The sequence below is a fragment of the Hypomesus nipponensis genome, chromosome 3 (assembly GCF_054491055.1).
Source record: "Hypomesus nipponensis isolate SF chromosome 3, ASM5449105v1, whole genome shotgun sequence".
Classification (NCBI taxonomy): domain Eukaryota; kingdom Metazoa; phylum Chordata; class Actinopteri; order Osmeriformes; family Osmeridae; genus Hypomesus; species Hypomesus nipponensis.
The window spans coordinates 11,171,012-11,196,009 of record NC_140363.1 but is presented as its reverse complement, the minus strand read 5'-3'; the positions used below and the strand labels follow the sequence as shown (position 1 = coordinate 11,196,009).

Sequence of the window (24,998 nt, the reverse complement as noted above, 5' to 3'; positions counted from 1 at the left end):
ATGCCAAATGTTATCCAAAAGTATACGTTGATGCAATACAATTTGATACCGTTTGCTTCAGTTTGGGGATATAAGAATAATCTGTTAACACGACCACTATTTTTTTTATTAATGTTTACTGCCATCTTGAGGTCAATGTTTGTCATGAGCCATTACAATGTTTTTATCCTGGGAAAACAAAAAAAACATTTACCAAATGACATTTCGAAAACAGCGTGCATTAATTTGGTATTTAAAGTTACAGTAAATGGGTTTAAAAATCAGTTTCAGCAAACAAACATGCACATTTAAAGTCCCAGCGTTAATCATTATGGTTTTATTTAAAAAATGCATCATAGTACGAAGATTTAACTAACTAAGCAAGGGTTTAACACATACGCTTAATGAATCGGTTGGCTGTATAGAAAGCTTAACAGTAATAGTGATTAGCTCTACACAATATGGTTATTTTAGACATCAAGTTTGAGTATAAAATAATATATATCAATTATCAATAAAAGCATGACTTTTTCAAGCTTCTTAACACATTTGCATTTCATCCATATCAGTCGTTTTCTGACCCCTACCCATGAAATCCGCTCAGAAAGCAGTTTCTGTATTCCTGACTACTATACGCGCACTCCCACGTGGTGTGTAAACTTGGAAAACAATACTATTACGTGCTTTACGTAATAATGTTGCGTTTTGAAGGCCCAGGTGAGAGGAACTGGAAATAGCGTGGATTAATCCCTGTCCCTGACAGCAGAAGGAGGGAATGGAGGATAGGGTACTTCACGAGTTATGAGGACACATTTAATTCAAGACGGCCACATAAAGACAATTTAATAGGTGAGCAACATTGAATGGTACTCCGATTGCATGTTGTTTACCAGTAACTACTTTTATCTGCGCCGTATCGACATACAAAATGCGACCGTGGCCTAGCCTTTAGTAGCTAACAGAGCACTCAATAAGCTAACTTTGCACGTAGCTAGCTAACTGTGTTGTTGTGCATCACCCATGGAACGTTACGCGGACAAGTAGCCGGGCTCTTTGCTTGTCTGTCAATCGTACGCATTATACAGTACACCAGTACGCTTGTTTACCTAATACCTAGTATTTTCAGCCTTAGCGTGCGTAATCCTTTAAGTTTTATACGTTGTGGCGGTGCTCTGGCTAATTTAGCATGCTCGCATTAGCTGCACGCGTGGGAGTTCAGATTTTGCCTTTCCTCAGTCGGAGATCACTTAATGTGTCACATAATCGATTGTGCCAATTTATCGTTTCCATCGTTTGTGAAAGTCTAGGTAGGTTAACGCGTCAGCAATTCTACATATTTGCTGATGTCAAATACTTCAAACCACATCAAGTCAATATGAACGAGCGTGGTACTGTACTGGTAGTGGTAGCTAGTAGTACTAGTGGTGGCGAGACGCAGCACTAAGTAAGCCGTGTTGTCATCGTAAAAGGCCAAGGAAAGGTCTAGTTGAGGCCTAAATTTAAAAGCTGCAAGTCAACTTGGAAGGTTTAAGCACGTAGTTTTCCATCAGTTTCTGCAATTAACACTGCAGTCAGAATCTGTGTATATCTTGTGCCTGTCAAGTTGGTCATATCATATTCCAACAGGATTTGGTTGTATGTAGCGTTAGCCCATTTGACGTATGTTACTGCATGTTAGCAAGCATGCTAGCTAACGAATGTTAGCACAGTAGTCATAGCCAACAAAAGCAATTTTTGTTAGCTAGCTATGCTAGCTATTGTTATTGTAGCTGTCAAAGTAAAATATAATCTCTATTCCTACTTAGACCTACTGCACACTATCAACCTCAATCATTAACACAAAAACGTATCCTTTGAGTTCACATGGTAGAATGAATTGTTTTCACTGATGTCATGTGGCACGGGTTGGTGTGTAGGATCTTACACATTTGCCACATATGAATGACACTGTCTTTCTGAAGCTCAGATGCAAAACAAAATGGCTGTTGAGTAATCATGTAAGATCATTAGACCACAAGTGTTTTATTTATTATATGTAATTTCTGGGTCACAGTCAGATGAAAAGCAGATATTTGTTTAAGGGCTTGTCCTAGATTCATCCATCATAACCTGTTATGCCATTACTTTTGGGTCACATTAGAGTAGAGAATAGTAAAGGTGGTTAATAGTGTCTACGATGTTGAGATGAAATTGAGATTCACTCTTACAGCCTAGACTGTATGTATGCCCAAGTCCTACCTAAGGATGTAAGAAACTTCAATGAATATCTGAGACGGTGTGTCTTCTTTGCATTACCATTTCATTACAGGAGTCAAGATTTGGATGAAACATGGTTTGCACAGACCACACAATTTGGCGTCAGTGCTTACTTCATTCGTTTACTTGGATACAAGCAAAGTAATAAGAGCGGAATTTCATCTGAGCCCAGTACATACAGTTATTTTGATATGATTTATCCAGGCCATATGTGTTTCACTCCATTGAGTCGTGGCGAGACAATTTGTTAACCAGGAGCAAATGTGAGCACTTCATGAAATGGAGGGCTTGTGCCGTGTGAGCTGAAATGACTTGCGGGATTGTTTGCAGCTGTGTTAGGCATTGGTGGTCAGAAGAAAGGTGTGGTCTTGACTTCTGGGTGGCAAAATAATTGTTGGGGCAGATGTTACTGTATGCAATATGTGGATACCCCACTCAAAGCATTGACCTTCTCTAACTTTTAGCATTCAGATATTAATGTTCAAATTTCCTTGGTTCTCAGTCTGTTTGCAGGATAGGAACAGTCTCTCAGGCCCAGACACTGCCCATTATCAGCTGCCTAGAGGTAAGATGGGGTCCCCTGCTTCTTAATGAGATTCCGATAATGCTTTCAGTAAGTAGACCTAACCACATTTTCCTCTTTATGCGAGCAGCTCCTCCAGGTGATAGATGTGGGCCAGTATCATGAGCTGATTGTGGAAAATTGAACATGAAGCCCAGAATAACTTCTGCCTGGTCACTCAGAGAGTCTATGACCCTACCTGTGAGTTTATTTAATGTATTTTATGATACTGTACTTGACTAGTTACTTCCATCTGTGTGACTTTCCCCTCACCCGGAAGGTTAACTAAATTGTGACTGCCTCTGTGATACCTAGAGGGAGAGAAGGTGGCTTAAAAAAATATAATAATTCCAGATATTCTCTATTGCAATCTCTTTTCAACATTAAGCTTTATTGAAGGAGGAAGAAATGAGATAGAGTGGACAAGTGGAGGAACCCAACTCCCCCCTGCCCCCCCTGCCCCAGCACCCCTCCTGACCGTGAAGCATGGCAGGCCTACAGCTGGTCACCCCCGCCTCCTCACCCATGGGGCCTTTCTTTGGTCTCCCTTGGCAACAGGAGGCCATCCACGACAACATCTACACGCCTAGGAAATATCAGGCAAGGAATTAGGAGGGAGTTTAACCATGAAAATATCCGATGGTGTTTATAATGCCTTGTAATCCTTATTTTCCTAATGTAAATTTCACCACAACGGTGACTTATGACAGCTCTGTGTGTAATATAATTTTCTGCCCTCCTAGGTTGAACTTCTTGAAGCAGCTCTAGAACACAATACTATTGTCTGCTTAAATACTGGCTCAGGGAAGACCTTTATTGCAGTACTCCTAACAAAGGAACTCTCCCATCAAATTCGAGGAGACTTCCAAAAACATGGAAGGAAGACTGTTTTCTTGGTTAACGCAGGTAGGTCGAAGCTTTACCTACTTTACCTTGTCATTGTCATACCACAGAACGATTTACTCACATTTTAGTAGCTTTTCAGTGTCCTGTTCTGGTATGACTGCTTGCTCAAGATGTCACTGCTGCTTGGAATTTGATTGGCTTAAGTCAACCTGTTGGAACGCAATGGGTATTCAGTCAGTGGCTGATCCGTTTCTCCCACCCTGTCTATGGTGCAGCAGCGTCAGTCATTCAGCAAGCAGCTACTGTTAGGACCCACTCTGATCTCCAAGTGGGAGAGTACACCAGCACGGAAAGAACCTTGGAATGGACGGATGAACGTTGGAGTCGAGACATTGTCGAAAAGCAGGTGCATTCAGCCTTAAAAATTTGTCAAAAAAATTATAAGCATTTTTTTCAATAATTGCAACGTTACCAGAAGAACGCATCATAGACATGGTGCAATAATTTACTGAGTGGTGGTGTTGCTTTTCACAAATGTGAAGGTGGCCAGGCAAACAGCACTGTAGGTTTTCTTTTCACTTGACATTGTTGTGTTCCACCCCTCATCATTTTTCCTATCCTAATTTGTCATCTTTTCTTCTAGGTGTTGGTAATGACGTGTCATATCTTCCTGCATGTCCTGAAGAATGGAATCTTGCCACTATCAAAAATCAACCTGGTTGTGTTTGACGAATGTCACCTGGCAATCACGGACCATCCCTATCGGGAGATAATGAAGGTGAAATGACATAGTCTACCTATGCATTACATTTGTAGCATGAGCGTGTCCGTATATGCCTCCTGCTATATGAAAAGACGACAGGCACAGATGGATGAATAGTCATTATATCCGCCATGTTGGAAATTATAAGGTGTCAGTCCTTTTCCTATTGCCAATGCACTTGTATTCATTGTTCAATATTAACATATTAAAGCATGTTTTTTCCCTACTTGTCAAAGTATGAATATAGCAGGCCAATTGTATTTGATGGACGTCTATTGTTTGATTACAAAAGGCCATGGCTGGCCAGGCCAGACTAGTCATTGTAGGTTATGAGGAGGACCTTGAGATTGAGCATTAACCAGACAGACACTGATGCATGTCGTCCACACCATTACCCATATAGGTGTTTTGCATTGACTGAACCTCGCCCTCCGTGTATCTTTCAGCTATGTGAGGGCTGTCCGTGCAGCCCTCGGATCCTGGGTCTCACCGCTTCCATTCTAAATGGCAAGTGTGACCCATCTGAACTAGAGCAGAAAATCCAGAACCTGGAGCGCATCCTGAGGAGCAACGCTGAGACGGCCACAGACCTTGTAGTCCTGGACCGGTGCGTACACCTCAACATCAACATGTGTTCATGTGCACCATTGCTTCTCTTTTGACTAGCATACGGAAATATTCCAAATCGATGCGGTTATTGAAACGAGGCGTTGGTGGAGTCATAATGAGCTTCGACACTGACAGAATATACGCCGCAAGATGCCTTCTCATTGTGAGAGAACCGTGTTTTTATGTGTGTGTCAAAGTATTCTGTGCGTGTGTGTGTGTGTGTATCAGATATGCATCCCAGCCCAGAGAGGTGGTGCTGGATTGTGGACCTTACTTGGACAAGAGTGGCCTGTCGGAGCGTCTGCTGGGAGAGCTGGATGAGGCTCTCCACTTCCTCAACGACTGCAACATCCCTGTGGCCAGGGAGGACAGAGACCCCACCTTCATCTCCAAACAGGTATGTGAGACTTGCAGAAAGGAATAGAGCTACAGCTACCTTTTTGAGTATCTGACTTTCCTGACAATTTAACAGCAGATTTTCATGAAGCTTACCATTTATGAATGAGGGCTAAGCCTTACCATGAGAGAGAAACCTTAGGAACCTCAGAAAAGGAAGATTTGAGTTATTCCTTAAATGAGGAATCCAGCATAGAACACGTAGCAGCTATGAGTGATGTAAGTGCAATACGATGTACAATGGCACCTCTTGTTACTATGTCGATCAACGATGATGATATCCCCTCAGGTGCTGAGCGACTGCCGGGCTGTGCTGCTGGTCTTGGGACCATGGTGCGCAGACAAGGTGGCAGGCATCATGGTACGCGAGCTCCAGAAGTATATCAAGCACGAGCAAGAGGACCTCAACCGCAAGTTCCTGCTGTTCACCGACACCATCCTGCGCAAGGTGCACGCCCTCTGCGAGGAGCACTTCTCCCCTGCCTCGCTGGACCTCAAGTTTGTCACACCCAAGGTATGGGTTCTGGCATTTATTGCCCCTTTTCCGATTCAAGCTCTTCGTCTTTAAAATAGCTAACGTTAAGTCCGATTCCAAAGGGATGTCATATAATAACATCTACATCCTTACTTCAAGGTGATCCGTCTACTGGAGATCCTCCACGAGTACAAACCTTTCGAACGGCAGCAGTTTGAAAGTGTGGAGTGGTACAACAACCGCAACCAGGACAACTATGTCTCCTGGAGCGACTCGGAGGATGAAGACGAGGATGAGGAGGTGGAGGTGAAGGAGAAGCCCGAGGCCAACTTTCCGTCTCCGTTCACCAACATCCTGTGTGGGATCATCTTTGTGGAGAGGCGCTACACAGCGGTTGTCTTAAATCGGTATGTTTGAGGAGGATTGACATCGATTTAGTTCCCTTATTTTGCTTCGGAGTGACAGCTTTAGCGGAATTAAAAGCTAGGCTTTGCTGTTTGAGCTGTCGCATTGATCGTCCTCAATGGGCTTTGCCACCAGTGTTATGGAGCTTCTGTGCAAAGCTTGCAGGTTCTTCTTCAAATTAGAAGTAGAGTACCTTGCAGCTGATACACACCAAGGCACAATTTGCATTTCATTGTGATGTTCTTGCCCCTATCACCCACAAATTCTAAATAATACGTCCATGCCGTAAAGGTTGTCCTTTCTGCCATCTCTCTAGCTAAGCTATACATGCATACGACCTGCCAAGAAGGAGGAAATAAAGGGGATTTATTTTAGTTGTGGCAAACGCTTTACCCCTAACACTGGTCTTTACATAATGCTATTTTGTTTATTAACAAATTGTAAGTACCATTTTCCATTTGACTAGTCACACTGTCCTTACAAGTCAAAAAATGAATTAAAGCTCAGAAGTTATTATGCATGACACTGGCTATCTCTCTCAGGCTGATTAAGGAGGCAGGAAAGCAGGACCCCGAGCTGGCCTACATCAGCAGCAACTTCATCACTGGCCACAGCATCGGCAAGAACCAGCCCCGAAACAAGCAGATGGAGGTGGAGTTCAGGAAGCAGGAGGAAGTAAGAACTGAACGTGTATTGTTATGCTTCTGGCATCTCTTATTTATGTGTCGTTAAGATGCAGATATCAGAATGGTAGACCAATTGTGTCTGTTTGGTCTGACCCTTTTTTCATGGGAATTTCTCAGGTCCTCCGCAAATTCCGGGCACACGAAACCAACTTGCTTATTGCCACCAGCATTGTGGAGGAAGGGGTGGATATACCTAAGTGCAACCTGGTGGTCCGCTTTGACCTGCCCACTGAGTACAGGTCCTATGTGCAGTCTAAAGGCCGAGCCAGAGCTCCTGTCTCCAATTACATCATGCTGGCTGACAGCGAGAGGACAAAAACCTTTGAGGAGGACCTCAAGACCTATAAGGCCATAGAAAAGGTACATCTGAGTGACTGTTCCTTAGGCCCCATGTTTACTAAAACCCAGTGTCCCAGGTTTGGATGGGAATAGACTCAACCTTCAGTTGAACGCGTCACATTTATAGTCACTAAGGGTTCACAAAGCTGAGAGGGGACTGTCCTCATTAGCACAATGGCCCTGATGAACATGTGTCTTCTTTGTCCAGATCCTGAGGAACAAGTGCTCCAAGTCTGCAGAAGCGAGTGACTTTGAGGTGGAGCAAGTGCTGGACGATGACAACATTCTTCCACCCTATGTGCTACGTTCAGAGGATGGAGGCCCCAGAGTGACTATCAACACAGCCATTGGGCACATCAACAGGTATTTGTTGCCTAAACTCCCAACAAGCTCCATACACTGACCATGTTGGCTCTTGCAAGTCGATTATTTTCTATTGGGTTGTGTTTTTTAAACTAAGTATTATCATTGGGAGAAGGTTTGACCTATACACCTGATTGAACTACCTCGGTTCATATCTTGGTGATCTTGTAAATCGACACACATTTCCTCGGGTTCTTTTCAAAATAATCTTCAACTTAAAAACTTAAATCTTCAGAAGCAGATGGTAATTGGTTTGGAAATAAGCATGTGTCAATTCAGCGGGGATTTCACCAGCTTTCCGCTCTTGATAGTGTAATTCCATTTCCCCCAACAGGTACTGTGCCCGACTACCAAGTGACCCATTCACCCACTTGGCACCCAAGTGCAAGACGGCGGAGCTTAAGGATGGACGCTACCAGTCCACTCTCTACCTGCCTATCAACTCCCCTCTGAGAGTGCCTGTTAAGGTAGGAAGCACCATGACGGACATCCAGTTGAGATTATGTTCAGACCTCATGACATGGTCATTTGAAAAAGTATTGATGTTGATGTTTGAATGCTAATGTACTCATTTTCCACGCGACAGGGGCCAATAATGAATTGTGGCAGACTTGCAGAGAAAGCAGTTGCACTTCTATGTTGCGAGAAGCTTCACAAGATAGGTAAAAATCAACAGAAGGTTTTTGATAGGTCATCCTGTAGGCTTCTGTGAATGTTATTCAGCAGCATCATTCTCTCCTCCACCAGGGGAGCTGGATGACCACCTGATGCCGGTGGGGAAGGAGACGGTGAAGTACGAGGAGGAGCTGGACCTCCATGATGAAGAAGAGACCAGTGTCCCGGGCCGTCCGGGTTCCACCAAAAGGAGGCAGTGCTACCCCAAAGCCGTACGTCATTTTAGTGATTCATTGAACCACTTCAGAGGGTTCCAGAACGACCCAACGATTTGATGTGAGATGTCAATAGGCCCTCCAATGAGAAAATGGACTGCTCCCTGGTCATTCCCACCTAAAAACCTTTTTCTGTCCTATTTTCTTCGTTTTTTTAGTTTGACATGATTTTTTGCGCCCTTTCTTGTTTTTAACCTGTAGCACTTTGACATTTTATCTAAATATGAAGTGCATCATAAATACTATTATTATTATCCCAAGAAGCTCATGGGCAATAGACCAAAAGGAGAACTTTCTCTCTTTCCCCAGATACCGGAGTGTCTACGGGACAGTTACCCTGTTCCAGCGCAGTCCTACTACCTGTACGTGATAGGCATGGTCCTTACCACCCCTCTCCCAGACGAGCTCAACTTCCGCAGGAGGAAGCTCTATCCCCCTGAGGACACTACAAGGTGCTTCGGCATCTTGACGGCCAAACCCATTCCTCGGGTACGTAAACTAACCCTCAGTCAAATGACAAAATGAAAAGACTTCTGTGTACTTACCTTCAGACCAACTCATAGTGTATCTCTGTCTATCACTGTCAAGCTCAGTGCCAATTGACTTTGGATTTTGTGTTTAAAAGTGAACTGATACAGTAGGCATACCCATGTCACCATACCTACCTCTTCTCCTCCCAGATCCCCCACTTCCCAGTGTACACGCGCTCGGGCGAGGTGACCATCTCCATTGAGCTGCAGAAGTTAGGTTTCACCCTCAGTGCGGCCCAGCTGGATCTCATCACACGCCTGCACCAGTACATATTTTCCCACATCCTACGGCTAGAGAAGCCGGCTCTGGAGTTCAGGCCCACGCAAGCGGACTCTGCTTATTGTGTACTACCGCTCAACTATGGTGAGTGGAACACTTTGAAACAGGCAGTATGGAACCTCAGTCTTTGCACCGGCGATCGGAGCTGAGATTAATTTACTGCTCTCTGTCAAGCTTTAACTGAAAACGATGCTTTCTCCTTCCAGTGGACGATTCCAATACTCTAGATTTGGACTTTAAGTTCATGGAAGACATTGAGAAGTCTGAGGCACGCATCGGCATTCCCACCACCCTGTACACCAAACAGAACCCCTTCAGCTTCAAACTGGAGGACTACCAGGACGCTGTCATCATTCCAAGGTACACTTACTTGATACCCGTTTGATATGGTGACAGACAAGGTATTACTATGAGACCTTTTCAGTACTTTACACGTTGGGATTAGGTAAATTGTGCACCTACAAAATACTGATATATTTTGAAACCTACCAAAATAAATATTTGTTTAGTTAACCCTGACCACTTCTCCATTCAACCAGGTATCGCAACTTTGACCAGCCGCACCGCTTCTACGTGGCTGATGTGTACACGGACCTCACCCCACTCAGCAAGTTCCCTTCGCCAGAGTACGAGACGTTTGCAGAGTACTACAAAACCAAGTATAACCTGGACCTGTCCAACCTGAACCAGCCCCTCCTGGATGTCGACCACACCTCCTCCAGGTCAGACGGCAACAACAAAAAACACCAACATGGATGATGAGAATTGTCTTGCATTGTACACAAGACAAAAACATCTTTATATTAAAATCAAATCTTCATCTACATTGTTGTTTGGCAGTGTATCGTTTTTGTTTATTTCACATATTAACAAGATCTGTGTCCTTGTCTCTTTACAGACTGAACCTGTTAACCCCTCGTCACTTGAACCAGAAGGGAAAAGCCCTCCCTCTCAGCAGTGCTGAGAAGAGGAAGGCCAAATGGGAGAGTCTTCAAAACAAGCAGGTAGAAAAAATCGAGTGAACGTGGGACATCAAAATAAATGTTTACACAATTACATGCCGGGGTGTTAACCAATCCATCTTTATTTTTGTGGACTGTTTCAAAGATCCTGGTCCCAGAGCTGTGTGCCATCCACCCCATCCCTGCTTCCCTGTGGAGGAAGGCTGTGTGCCTGCCCAGTATCCTGTACCGCCTCCACTGCCTCCTGACTGCCGAGGAGCTCCGGGCTCAGACTGCCAGCGATGCCGGGGTGGGAGCCCAGACCTTGCCCCCCGACTTCAGGTACACCTGCTCAGTGTGGTTTGGAGCGCGTCTTAGGATCTCTGGGCCTTAGTAGGTGGTCCTATTTACAGGTGTTACAGCATTATAATAGTTGTGCACCTCAACGTTAAAATCGTTTTGGTGTATGTTGTTTCCTGGAGATTACATCTGACTGAAGATCAAATTTGATTGTAAAACAGCCTTTTATTGTAATGGTATTTACAATAGTTAAATATTAACTATTGTATTAGTTATTTTGCAATCACTCACATTGTATTTGTCAAAATCTAGGTATCCAAACTTGGACTTTGGCTGGAAAAGGTCGATCGACAGCAAGTCGTTCATTTCCTGTTCTGGTTCGTGTGCCGAGGACAGCGAGGATCACTGTAAACACCATCCAACTGTAGCACCCGACTCGCCTGATGCCCAGCAACCATGTAGTATCCACGCCTCCCCACCTAACCAGGGCTCTGACCCCTCTGAGGACTACAAATCCCACAATGCCGAGGGGTTGGAGACGGAGCCTGAAGACCAAAACTCCGCCTGCACCAGGAACCTCACTAACGGCACTGCCCTCGCCGGCGAAGACGGCGGCAGCCATGAAACGCACCTTGACGGATGTGACAAGAATTGCCAACGCTCCCAGGCTGTCTTGCCGCTGGAGAGCCATGTAATGACACAAACCACTACCTCAGTTCCTGTGCAGCCCTCTCCCAGCACCGAGAACCAGAAATCAGTTCCTGCTCCCCAGCCCCGGAACCTGCCTCAACCCCAGGCCAGCGACGAATGTAGACCAGGGAGGACCTCAGAGCCCTGTGAGGGCCACAGACGTGTGAATAAACCTACCTCAGACGGCTGGCGCCTTGCAGCCAAGGGGCCTACCGCTTCCTCAGAACCTTCACCTGACACCTCCTTGGCAGCCGACTCCCCCAAGACCCTGGGACCCAACCCGGGCCTCATCCTACAGGCCCTCACCCTGTCCAACGCCAGCGATGGCTTCAACTTGGAGCGCCTTGAGATGCTGGGCGACTCCTTCCTCAAGCATGCCATCACCACCTACCTGTTCTGCACCTATCCTGACGCGCACGAGGGGCGCCTGTCCTATATGAGGAGCAAGAAGGTAAAGAGCCCGTGTTTACTGGATTTACTCGTGGGAGTTTGGGCAATGGTGTTAATATTTTTTTGGTTTCTCTTTACAATTTGAATTGTTGTATTTGTCTTTTCAATGAACCTACACCATTATTCCTTCACTGTCAGGTGAGCAACTGTAATTTATACCGTCTGGGAAAGAAGAAGGGTCTCCCCAGCAGGATGGTGGTCTCCATATTTGACCCCCCAGTCAACTGGCTTCCCCCTGGCTACGTTGTCAACCAGGACAAGAGCAGCCCTGACAAGTGGGACTCTGATGAGGTACGATTGTCTCTTCATCGGTGCAGCTTCCTTCCTCTGCAGTTGTTTGTGATTTATATCACCAAGCCACTAGAGAGCAGGCTTCCTCCTTCCAAATATCCATATTGCCATCATTCCTTAGAGCATGTAGGTAATAATGGATATTTCTTTGGAATTTTTGGGAGGTGTACTCCTAATATGCATCAATACATGAGAGCTGAATTTCATTTTAGTATTTATGCTCTCAACCTGCAGGATATATATTTTGAGTTATGTGATTTAAAAAAGAATTATGTATATATAATTTTTTTCCCTAGTTTCTATAGACCAAGGAAATGTAGGACATGAGTAGTGGTTTATAAGCTGTCTGGTCAGGTGCTGGTAAAGAGATGTGTCAGAGTTTAGGTCAGCCACAGTTGGATACAACTACGTTGGCGAGCCTGCATTTCCTGAAATTGTATGAGTTACTAAGGGAGACATAATCCTCAGTATCAGGTCTCTTTCATTACAATATTCAATGTCAGAAACGTCATTGATTCCTAATGAACATGTCTTAATGTCCCACATGGTCAAGATCATGGAACATTAACGGTTATAAATGTAACATTCCATTCACCCGTCAGAGATTGTATTGCATTAGAGGAATGAGTCATTGACTTGGATAGGCAGCGTCTCCTTACACAAGTCCTGTTAACTGACCTAATGCTGCGGTTAGACTGAAATCTTGAGACTATAATCTCCCCAAATCCCACTGAAATCCTTGACCGTGTCTTAAAAGTCAATGGCCTAGGAGTTTATCTTAATAATAAAACCATATATTTCAAGTTGTAATCTTTTCTATGTAACTCTCTGTCTTCTTTCCACTCCTCTTTTAACCCATTTTTTTTTCCACTGGCAATCATCATTTGTCATTCCTTTTTGCTTTCTCTTGCCCTTTCCTCTCTTTTCGAATTCCACTTTTTTTTTTGCTTAATTTGCTCACTCCAAATTTCCACGTCTCTCTCCTTCCTCCTGTCAGGCCAAAGAGGACCCTCTGGCCAACGGAGCCGGCGAGGACTTTGAGGACGAGGAGGAGGAAGCGGAGGAGCCTGAGGAGGACGAGGAGCTCATGTGGAAGGAGGAGGAGGAGCCCAAGGATGAGGTGAACATGGAGGACGACCTGGAGTACTACCATGAGCACATCAAGTTCATCGACAACATGCTCATGGGCTCAGGGGCCTTCGGCAAGAAGATCTCCCTCAGCACTTTCCCCCCCTCTCCCACCCCGGCTGCCGCCTCCTCGCCCTCGCCGTCCCCCTCCCCTGCGGCCGACCCTCCCAGCGAGTGGAAGCCCCCTAAAAAGTCTGCACACCCCGCCGCGGCCCAGTACGCCTCGGACGCGGCCGCCGCCGGGGGCAGCGTCTCGGGCGGGGCGGAGGAGTTTGACTACAGCTCGTGGGATGCCATGTGCTACCTGGACCCCAGCAAGGCGGGCGAGGAGGACGACTTTGTGGTGGGATTCTGGAACCCCTCGGAGGAGAACTGCGGGGCGGAGCTGGGCAAGCAGTCCATCTCATACGACCTCCACACGGAGCAGTGCATCGCCGACAAGAGCATAGCCGACTGCGTGGAGGCGCTGCTGGGGTGCTACCTCACCAGCTGTGGAGAGAGAGCCGCCCAGATGTTCCTCTGCTCCCTCGGACTCAAGGTGAGGCCTTCGACCATGGCCTCTGCTGGGTTGTGCGGCTGCTTTACCTGACATGAAAGAACTGCGATCCCTGACTGTGCCAAACTCGGGGCACGTAATTGTGTTGAGTCGATTCTGCTTCTTAAAATAGAGCATTTTGTAAACTTTTTGGTGTTCAATGGAAATGTTTCATTCATTTTGAACAGGTGTTGCCAGTAGAGCGGAAAAGCCAAAAAAGTACAAGTGAGGTCATGACTGCCCTGACCCCGACCCTTGACCTCCACTACGGCTGGCTGAAGATTCCACCCCGTTGCATGTTTGACCACCCTGACGCGGAGCGTACCCTGAACCACCTCATCTCCGGGTTTGAGAACTTTGAGAGGAAGATCAACTACACCTTCCAGAACAAGGCCTACCTGCTGCAGGCTTTCACTCATGCCTCCTACCATTACAATACCATTACAGGTGAGTGCAACACCTACAAGCACCTATTATCCCAGGTAATATTGGTGATATTACATCAGACCAACCTTGTGGATTGAATACCTGGTGAGGTTCCTTTAGTGTCTCTCGTATGCTTTCTTTTGTCTAACTGTTCAACAACTCTGTGTTCTTATAGCTGACAACACATTCTCATTCCTCACGTTCCCAGATTGTTACCAGCGGCTTGAGTTTCTTGGCGATGCAATCCTTGACTACCTCATAACTAAGCACCTTTATGAAGACCCGCGCCAGCACTCACCTGGCGTGCTCACGGACCTGCGCTCTGCGCTCGTCAACAACACCATCTTCGCCTCGCTGGCCGTCAAGTACGACTACCACAAGTACTTCAAGGCTGTCTCACCGGAGCTGTTCCACGTCATTGACGACTTTGTGCAATTCCAGCTGGAGAAGAACGAGATGCAAGGCATGGACTCTGAGGTGTGTGGCGGGCCTGTTGTTCCGTTGTTGAAGTTGTCCATGTTATTCGGCACACAGTCTTCTACATCTGATCATCACTTGTTTCCCAGCAGACACAGTTTCAGTGCTGATTTAACATGTCTGCAGCAATGTTCTTTTGGGTTTTTGGGATAAATATTACACATTTTAAATTGGCATGTCCCAAGACATTGGCTGGCTGTTTTGGATTTCGTTGATTCAAGGCAGAGATGCTGTTGGACTGAATTTGTCTCAAAGACTGTCTTGGATCTGAATGTCATATTCAACTAGAGTTTGTTTTATCCTTAAGTATTAGACTTAGTAACTGTTGAACAGAAAAGGGGCACATTGTAAGTGGACTCAATTGTAGTGTGGTCGTTCGAGGTATTAAAACCATAGGATGTTGTATTGGCTTGTATGTGTAAAGGATGTGAGACTTCCTGAGAAATGGATTTGTATACTTGACATTTTATTAATTCATTCAAGACGCTTTTATCTAAAGTGACTTACAAATAGTAGAAGGTACAGTAGAAGATCAAGGATCAGAAGTGCATAGTTCTACTGTATTTCGGTGGTCAAAGTCAAGAAAGTCTGTCGCCCATTTTCTAGCTTTATCAGAAAGTAACCTCAGCTACCAAGCACGGTGAACAGAAGGTTGCAACAGTAACATAATCAAATGTATCCATGTTGTCTTCCCTTTTACTCACAGAATTCATTTGACACTAAATGGGCACATGAGTAGGCTGGGTTAAAATTCCTAGCATTATTTCTTTGAATTGAACAACATTTTGTCTTGGAAGCCAAGTTGTTTTACACCATCCCCTTGAGGACATCTTCCCCACTAACAAATCAATTTGTGTTTTGTCTCCTTTTCTTTACCTCACTCAGCTTCGCCGCTCAGAGGAAGATGAGGAGAAAGAGGAGGACATTGAGGTCCCAAAGGCCATGGGGGATATCTTCGAGTCGCTAGCCGGAGCAATTTACATGGATAGCAGGATGTCACTTGAGACGGTGTGGCAAGTGTATTATCCAATGATGAGGCCACTTATAGGTAAGGAAAACTAGACGCGGAGACAAACTGCACCACTATTTTATTTTTCTTGTCTTTGATTGTTCGGCGGTTCATGCAGGGAGGCCCACCATGTTTTTGAAATGTGCAAATGTTATCCTCATATTATTCATATCACGTGTCCTGGTGGCACCCCGGCAATAAGTTTAAGAGATGAGGGAGTCATATTCTAAAGTTCTCCTTCCCCTCGCAGAGAAATTCTCAGCAAACGTCCCCCGCTCTCCGGTGCGAGAGCTGTTGGAGATGGAGCCGGAGACGGCTAAGTTCAGGTGGGAACATGTCCACTGCTGTGTCCTTCAGTCTCCTCTTGAATCAGAATGTACTTTCAAATAACACTGATGCTGCTCACGTCCCCATATTAGCATAGGTATTCATTTTCAGGCTTGTAAAATGTAGTTGTGCTGTATTTCTGTGCGTATATTGTTTGATTAAAACGATACATTAATCAATCAACTTGGGTGCTGCTGTCAGCCAATCCATACCGGTCCGTCTAAGTGTTCACCTTCGGTTCTAACCCTGCTTTCCATGTCCTCTCAGTCCTGCGGAGCGGACGTACGACGGCAAGGTCCGGGTGACCGTGGAGGTCGTGGGCAAGGGCAAGTTCAAAGGTGTGGGCCGCAGCTACCGCATCGCCAAGTCTGCCGCCGCTCGACGAGCACTGCGCAGCCTGAAAGCCAACCAACCTCAGGTCCAGAACAACTGAGCTTCTTTCTCGTGCTAGCTAATCCAACGTTGCTAGTGTCCAAGCTACAGACAATAGAAACCTAACGCTTTGCTAGCAATCACATATTTAAACCCTGTATCTTCTGCCCACAATGGCACAACCAAGGCAGCCAGGGAACACTGGGGGACACCTAGACACGCGGGCCGACACCGCAGCGGATTTCACATTGGACTTTTTTTTTTTTTTTTTTTTTTTTTTGCGCAAACACAATCCTTACTTTCCCTCTCTCTTCTGCTTTGTGTAATCACAAGAGTGCTTTATTAACGTTTAGCAAAGTGTTAAAAAAAAAAGGTCAGGTGTCGCTTTGTCTATTTCTCACTGTTTATGTTTGTTTAACCTTTGCTTTGTGTCAGTGAGATGTGAGGCTAATGCGTATTACATGTAGTGTTAGTTTGTACATAGTTCAAATCAAAGGTGTAAAACAAAGAGAGAAAAAACAATACGCTAAACCCCTCAGCCTGTGCACTAGTGGCAGTTGTACTCGCTGTGGCAGGTGGGACTAACGGATAGACACCACCAGGGCAGGACCAGTGTCACCTCTGTTGGCGAAAAAAAAAAAAAAAAAAAAAAAAAATCTGTCTTGATGGTGTTCTTAATAATTTTTGCACTTATTCCATTAGAGTCTGTTATGTGGAGAATTGTGTGGTCAAATGAACACCAAAATCATATGCGTAGCGATATATATAGAACAATTTATTATTCTATTCTCTGCCTTACTTGCTAAGGCCCTCCCTCATATCCTAAGAAATGGATAGGAATTCAACATTCCCAGTTACTGTAATTTCAAAGTTTTTAACAGCACTCGAGGATGCATGTTTGTGTAACTTATGTATTAACCATGGCAACTGAATGGCTTATATATAAACAAAAAGAATCTATCAATATATCTAAAGAGAAAGAGATATTAAATGTTATGACATAAGTCATCCCCTTGGTTCCAGCAAAATGTATTTCGATACCAAGAATGGGCATGTTCCTTTTGACAGTCATTTTCAAGCATTCAGATGTTTTTTTTTTTCTTTTTTCTTTCATTTACTGAATCATTGGGGTTTGATAGTACACACATAAGAGGAAAACATATCACCCAAGCAATATGCTGCATATTTTATATGAATTGGATACTTCTGTATGACACGGAGCACCTTTTAAAATACATTAGTCATTAGGAGCTGCAAGGTAATAATCCAACCAACTCTGTTCTCACATCCATCACTTACCAAAGCTATAGCAGATGTGACACTACAGGGTTGCACATGTGAAGTCAGTTCTAAGGGATACAGATACCAGCCTTGGTTTTTATTTAAATTTTAGTTCAAACACCTTTTGTGGACGGCTTCTTGCCTAAATGTTTTTTTCCTTTTTTTTTTTCTCCTTCCCCTCCTTGTATCAATCAGCCCTTTTCACTTGAATACCTCAGTTAATTGCATGCTTTTTTTTGGTGCTATGTTTTTTGTATTAAGCTTGAATTTCTCATCTTTTTGCACTGTAACTATAATACCTCTTTATTTGACCTTTTACAATCTGTTGTTGGTTGTCCTGTTCTATCAGCCATCCAGCTTTAGAGGTGAGCTGTGTCCCCCCGCCCCCCCCCCCCCTCCCATCCACCTACCCTGACCCATCCTCCCTGGATTGAAAGCTTGAAGATTTGGGGTTGACACCAAGGGTATTCTCCAAACATAAGCCTAAGCAAACACCATATCATTTTATATATACACACAACGCATTCATATTACCCAATGGTCTGAAGGGGTCCTTTCATTGCCTGTAGAGAAACAGATTGCACTCTAAATTGCATATATAACTTTTGGAAGATAATTTAATTTGAATTCTCTCATACCACTCTGAAGCTCATTTCTTTCCCTCTGCATTCCTTGTGTAGCCTACCAGCGGTTGGTTACCAACCAGGTGTGGTTACCAGCGCTGAAACAATCCTATACTCTTGTTGCCCCAAAACATCGGGTAAAGCTACATCACTTGTACCTTCCACATTGTCTAAACGAGGAACCAGACTTTTATTGGTAGTCCTTAAGGTCTGTTCATTTCAGACTCCTGTTAAGGATTGTACAGTATTTGAACACAATATATATATATTTATTGTATACTTTTAAGCTATGTGTTAGTATGGCTGACAAATGTATGGTAAAGCCATCAAATCCCACTGTAGGTGCTACTACCTCAGAAGATACTGCACTCTGATCAATGCCAGTCACTATGTTTTATATCATTATATAAACAAGAATGAACTATACTCATTTCTGGAAATGCCTGCAATTTGACTAATAGCTATGTTAGGGGCATATACTGTAGTCTTTTTACTGTGATATACGTACCTTTTAAAACCAAGATATACATGAACATAGAACATCTATTGAAACACAAGACAATGCTTTGCACTTGACATTCCCAGAGTAAACTTGTATCAATTTGATATTATATATTTTTGTCAACTGAAGGAGTGCAAGCTGAGACAGTGCCTTTGGACTTAGTATAATTATAATCAAGCTACAGCCAGAAAGTAGCTACAGCTGTGCTGTTTGTTCATTTTGAGTGTGTGAATTTATTACAATTCATTTGGCTCTTTCACATTAAATATTCATTTACATAGTCAGACTTCCAAAAGGTAGAAACTGTTGAAAGTTAACAAATAAGTATCACAAGTGCTAACTGTGGTAGAAGTTACTTACTTTGAGCTCCCTTTCAGTTCTTCTGAAATGCTTAAGCTGTGAAATAGAGTGCAATCTGGGATTCATTGTCAAGCATGAGTTTGATCCTGACGGACCTAGGAATTTTAACACAGTTTGGGCTATATGTTGGAGTGTTATCTAATTAACACACTATAAGAACTGGTTTGACATTAATTTAATAGCATGTCATTCGGTTTTGTTTTCATGGAATTTTATTGGCCTCAAGCTGAAATTTCTTGAAATGTGGACTACACTCAAGTTAATGTGAAATTGCTCATACGGTGCCACACCCATTGTCATTTGTTGGATAAAAATAAGGATATTCTCATAATTACAAAAAAGAATTGATAGAGCAACATGATATTTCTGCAACCTCAGTGTTGAATTGTCTTTGGCAGTTAACTTGTAAAGGTAGTCCTCTCCTCAAGGTTTGCTGCACACTTTTCTTACTGGCAGAGTTGTTTTTCTTTTTTTTCCTTTTTTTTATTGCTTTATTTTATTTTGTACATGTAGCACAATTGAGCATTGCACTTGGGCGCCATACGTTACCTCATGTCAGAGAGTGAAAGAGCGAGATAAAAAAGTGTATATGATATGTCGTTTCGTTGAGGAAGTAAAAACAATACAGATACAAAAATAAAATGAATAAAAATAAATGTGGTTCAGGCTTTGCTGCTGTTCAATAGCTGGTATTTTACAATTGTATTTAGGAGAAGAAATGATCTGACGAAAGATACATTGTGCCTGCAGGTTATCTGATGAATACACTGTAGTAAATAAAAGTAGAGATCTCTGTGATTTGGGGCTCAATGTATGTATTGTGTATACATTGATGTCCTGCCTTAAATATGATTCGTTTTGAATATTGAATTGTAATGTAACCTTAGAAACGACCATGTCTTTGGACAGGCATGACTTGAATTATGTTTAGTCTATTATTTCACCCCCCAGATTCCAGTTAACTAGTTCCATATGGAATAGTGCATGTCTAGTAAAGAGGTTCCCCCCTCCCCCCTTGTGTATTTCACTTTGTGTTAGTATTTTGGTCTAATGAAACAATTTTCCAGCTCTTTGCATTGGTAAACAAGGGCTGATAAATTGGTCAAGGATGAAAGTGTACAGGCCATAAAGAAATGCCTTTGATGACGAATGACATGAAATTACAGATATCTAAATCGAATGCACTCTTTACAGCAGTAAGTTGCTCCAGCAAAGCCAGTGAGCACTCTCAACGATGACTTTAGGGCAAATGAACTTTGTTTCCATACAGCGGAACACCAGCAGATTGGAGCAGAATAGAATGGAACTCGATAGATGTAATGATTTCAGTATGGGAAATTATGGGCCATCACAACCTGCAGCTGAATTTTAAGGGACATTGACGAGAGAAAAAAATATATATACTTCTCACTCATACTGTAATACCGTGCTGCAGTGGTTTGCAGTCTGCACCTTATGAATCACAAATACCTTTAATATTCTTTTGTTTTTTTCCTTTTTGTAATTGTAGCCAAGTATATCTACAATAAAGTTATGGTATGGTCATTTTGGTGTTGATGTCCTCTTAGTTGGCTTAATCTCGATATAAAACATACAATAGAGTAAGTATTGTCTGTACATTCTTGTGCTGGAACCACAACAGTCATTGACTTCATGGTTTGGACAACACCATTACAAGCTGTCTGTACCTACCATATTAGAGGAGTGTGGTGGTGGTGTGGGCTCAGCACCCGACACAGCCTCTTCCAGAGGCTGGTCACTTTATGGGCAACATGAGGGTTCACACAGAAACGCTGACCCCCTCTCTCATTACCTCACACCAAGGCCTATGAAATAGATGAAGCACATTTTAAGTGCATGTTTGCTTAAGTATACTTTTACACTCTCCCAGGCCTCTTTATAAGGTTAGTAATATCATTTTTGTGCTTATGCATTGCAGTAGTTTCCGAGAAGACAAGATTTATAAATGCTTGCAAGGAGAGAAATGACTTCATGCTTACTGAACCAGCTTCAAACCAGGCATTTTGATCAATTTTATTGCTGCAAATGAATGGTACAAAGTCCAAGGTACACATCTGACGTTGACTCTTAATATTTGGTACATTACGTCATGGTTGCATTTAAAGTGTTTCTTCATTAAATGTATTATTCAACCATTACATTTAGTCATTTAGCAGACGCTCTTATCCAGAGCGACTTACAGTAAGTACAGGGACATTGCCCGAGAGGCAAGTGTCCTGCATGTGGTGAGGCCTATCATATGTGACTGTTGATGATATGACACTACCATAATTGTCAAAGGAGAGAGGAGAGAATACAAGGTATATAGTCACTGATCTCCCCACAAATCTGAGAAGTGTGTTTGAAGGAGAAAGAGATTGGGGGGGGATGAGAATAAATAATCAGCCCCTTAATAACCGATTGCTCTGGGGCAGTCACAAGGGACATCTGAGCCTGTTGTATCTGAAGTAAACTTAGTGAAACTTCGCCTAGCCCCTGTGAAATACTGTGGTGGATTAAATGTCTGCCTGCCGGTCCGGGAAGACCAAACGTGTGTTTTCGGTACCGTTTCAATGTGTAATGCAAATAAGGGTTGGGTCCTGTTCGTCTACAAGGGCAGTGTGATTTTTTGAAGGCCCGAGTGTGGGAATGGGAGGGTAATAGGGACTTATTACCTGTGTTGACAATGTGCAGGCTTGCAGTTTGCCATTTGAGCCATTTATTCTGTGCGCTGTAAAAACAAAAGAGATGGCAAATAAATATGCAGGCCTTGTGTTGTTTCTCTGCTCATTCCATTGCCAAAAGACTCTTTTTTTGGCTGCTCTGACCTCTACAGTGGGGTCCCTAGATAGTACTAAACTGTCCGTCACTCAACACACACTCGTTACACAACTTGCCCTCGTGACCCAAAGGCATCTTGTTATTTTCTGGTCTTTGGAGCCCCCTTGGGGCTGCACCACAACTGAAATGGAGCGTTTTCTACGCACACCAGCACATGTAAACACACTAACAGGACTTACATTTACCTAAACCACATGCACATACACTTGTGTCAAACCAGAACCACTCGGATGCAGACACACTCAATCCCACACATGGATCGTTGACACACAAGCACACCGACTATGTTCACACACACCCACAGACAGCACAGCCGCGTTTGTTTTTCTATCATTGTTCCTCTCTCTTTGGAGGATTACATTAAATTGCTGGCTGACAATTACAATGAGAGGTCCAGCGATGGGTTATTAATGCGGGGGCTTACTGATGACCCTTCAGCTACAGGGTGAGTCTGGCCTTCCTCACGGGTAACCAGATCCAGACCTGTGTGTGTGTGTGTGTGTGTGTTTGTGAGTGTGTGTGAGTGAGTCTGGGAGAGAGAGATTAAGAAAGCGAGAGAGGGCGCTAGTACACATTCAAGGGTTGACAAAGGTAACAGAAGAACAACTAGATAGACAATGGACCTCATAAATAAAAAAAACAGGTATTCATTACTTAAAGTTTTGAAGATAACACCATTACCATGTGATCACACTAAGTTGTGAATAGAACGTACTTGGCATACTTGATGGGTCATTTCTTTGGCCTGGCCATCTTCCCCTGGGATTATGCAGTCCCAGTAGGGCACTGCATGTGAATGGGAGGGCCTGTCTGGGATTAACACCTCTCTCTAACAGTTGATATTGGATGTTAGAACTAACAGTCACTTAGCCCTGCTGGCTCTCTTGTTAGGAAGTGGACATGTTATCTGCATAATACACCAGCATGGCTCTTTGTGTGTTTTCACAGTCCAGAGAGGACGACCTGGAGGAAATTTGGCTCATCTCATTATGCATGAAGAGATTTGAGATGACCACTAGGTGTTGGCAGTGTGCTTAGCACTAACTGACATGGTGGAGATGAATATTGGATAAGATCACTTTTCAATAGTGTAACTTCATTATATATATTTTTTTCCTTGGTACAGACAAAAGCTTATGCAGAAACTAGTTGTGGCATTGGAGTTGCAGTAAACATTACCCTTGTGTGGTGTTCAGATCTGTGGGACCCATTTGAGAAAAAAAAATACTTTATTGGTCTTGGATTGTATTAAAGAGTTTGTAAAAAAAAAACATGTATAATATTCAATGCCCCTATACATTTACCCAGGGTAACAAAAGTGTTTAAAGCCCTATAATATTGTGGGGACCTCAGATCCGTGGACATTAAGTGAGTAACACATACCATTTGTGATATTCATACAATACATGTCATATATGAACACCATCTATTGGTTCATGTTCCCCCTGTGAAGTTAAACAGTAGGCTTTGTGTTTTCTGAGAATTATGGGAAAACATTACATTTTGTGTTTTGGGACATTGATCACTTAACATGTACAAATATGACTTTGATAGGTGTGCTTGTCAATATCATCAAATTAATTTCAATTGTGACTTGAAAACATAAAAAATGATTTTGCTGCAGTAATCATGCTGTAGCTGTTTCAAGACCATGTTATGGTAAAGGTTTTATCCCAGTTTTTACTTGTGTTATTCTTCTCCATACCCTTGTTATTCTTGCATCAAATCTGGAAACCCCAGTGGTAGCTTGATAATCAAAACAACCGCATGCACAAATGAAAACCCTGATGAGAATGAACAACCTGATTGAAGCCTTAGAGTCTTAGGGCATAGGAAGATGAGGTGATGGACCGAGTTTAGGGTAGATAATAAATGAAATGTTGACCGTCTGCCAGTGATGCCGTCACCCCCCCTGTTGAGTTGTTAGGATCACAACATTTGTTCTGAGATAGCCAGTGCCCCCCCCCCTCCCTCCCAGCCATCTCCTTTGTACCATGTGCCCCCCTAGCATCCCTTTCCTCATTCCCATCACTGATGAGACACAAATGCAATCTTTGAAATATTGAAATGAGGTTTGGACATGCAGCGCCTCTGGAAACAGCGTGGGTATGGGGATGGAGATTGCGCCGAGGAGGTGAGAAATAATTAAAAAATCATTTTGTCCCCTGCTTGGCCCAATAACTGTGTTTTGAGCCCTGAGTCGCACTGTAAATTGCTCCTACTTCTGGCCCCTATGTGGGTAATGAGTGGTGTTTAGGTCTGTGGACATGTTTCCATCATTCAACTTAAATGAGAAAGATGACATTGGTAGCAAGAACTCAATCATACCGTCTTTAAATATAATATGAGCTTTCGCTGAAATAGAGAGGGTGAATCGAGCATGTAAAGTATGAAATTAGGTTGGATGATGGAAAGAGATATCCATATGATCAGGTGTGTGTCGTGTGTATTCATCTCATAAAGAGAAGTGCGAGTGAGTCATGTCGAACTGTCATCCTTCCTTAATTAAACTAATGCTCTGTTTGTGCTCTTTTATTCAGATAATGCATATGCATATCGTTCTCCACATATGGGATCATCACTCAGATTTGTCACCAGGATTTGAAATATTGTCTTAAAGCAGAACTGAATGCAGAATAGTTGCCTATATATACCCAATCCTAACACTTTCTTAATACCTTGTTTGAGGTGTTACTACACTGAACAAAAATACAATTTAACACTATAATTGTTGACCTCACTTCAAACCAAGAAGGCCAGTCAAAGTATCTAGGGGACGTTGAATGAGACCCACATATTCAAAGTAACTTTTTCTGGAAGATTTTTCTAAAATGTCCTTCAGTACATCCATATCAAACACGTGCCCTTCCAACCCCATCCCCTTATGGTGTCTGATGCTTGGAGCACAGCTCCTGTAACTGATCCCTCCACCCTGGGTCCCTGTCACTGGAGTGGCTCACTACCTAATGCCTAACATCAGGCCTGTGGTCAAGAACGGTTCAAATACATCTTCTTTCATCTGAGGGTAATTGGCCTTGTATGTTGAACCCCTCGAGCATAACCAGC

General features: G+C 43.4%; 1 protein-coding gene across 1 annotated transcript; it reads left to right on the top strand.

Moving 5' to 3' along the window:
- Positions 1-674: 674 nt before the first annotated feature.
- Positions 675-24,455, top strand: dicer1 (dicer 1, ribonuclease type III). Its single transcript, XM_084675890.1, has 31 exons — positions 675-828; positions 2,738-2,800; positions 2,889-2,998; positions 3,186-3,397; positions 3,541-3,703; positions 3,919-4,049; positions 4,287-4,421; positions 4,853-5,013; positions 5,244-5,412; positions 5,701-5,925; positions 6,046-6,293; positions 6,834-6,966; positions 7,095-7,337; positions 7,525-7,679; positions 8,014-8,146; positions 8,266-8,341; positions 8,427-8,566; positions 8,879-9,058; positions 9,250-9,463; positions 9,586-9,739; positions 9,919-10,101; positions 10,278-10,383; positions 10,487-10,662; positions 10,933-11,761; positions 11,899-12,051; positions 13,049-13,717; positions 13,903-14,161; positions 14,349-14,617; positions 15,503-15,665; positions 15,877-15,952; positions 16,221-24,455. The coding sequence occupies exons 4-31, from the start codon at positions 3,284-3,286 to the stop codon at positions 16,384-16,386; spliced, it is 5,823 nt and encodes a 1,940-aa protein (XP_084532016.1). The 5' UTR covers positions 675-828; positions 2,738-2,800; positions 2,889-2,998; positions 3,186-3,283; the 3' UTR covers positions 16,387-24,455.
- The last annotated feature ends 543 nt before the right edge of the window (positions 24,456-24,998 follow it).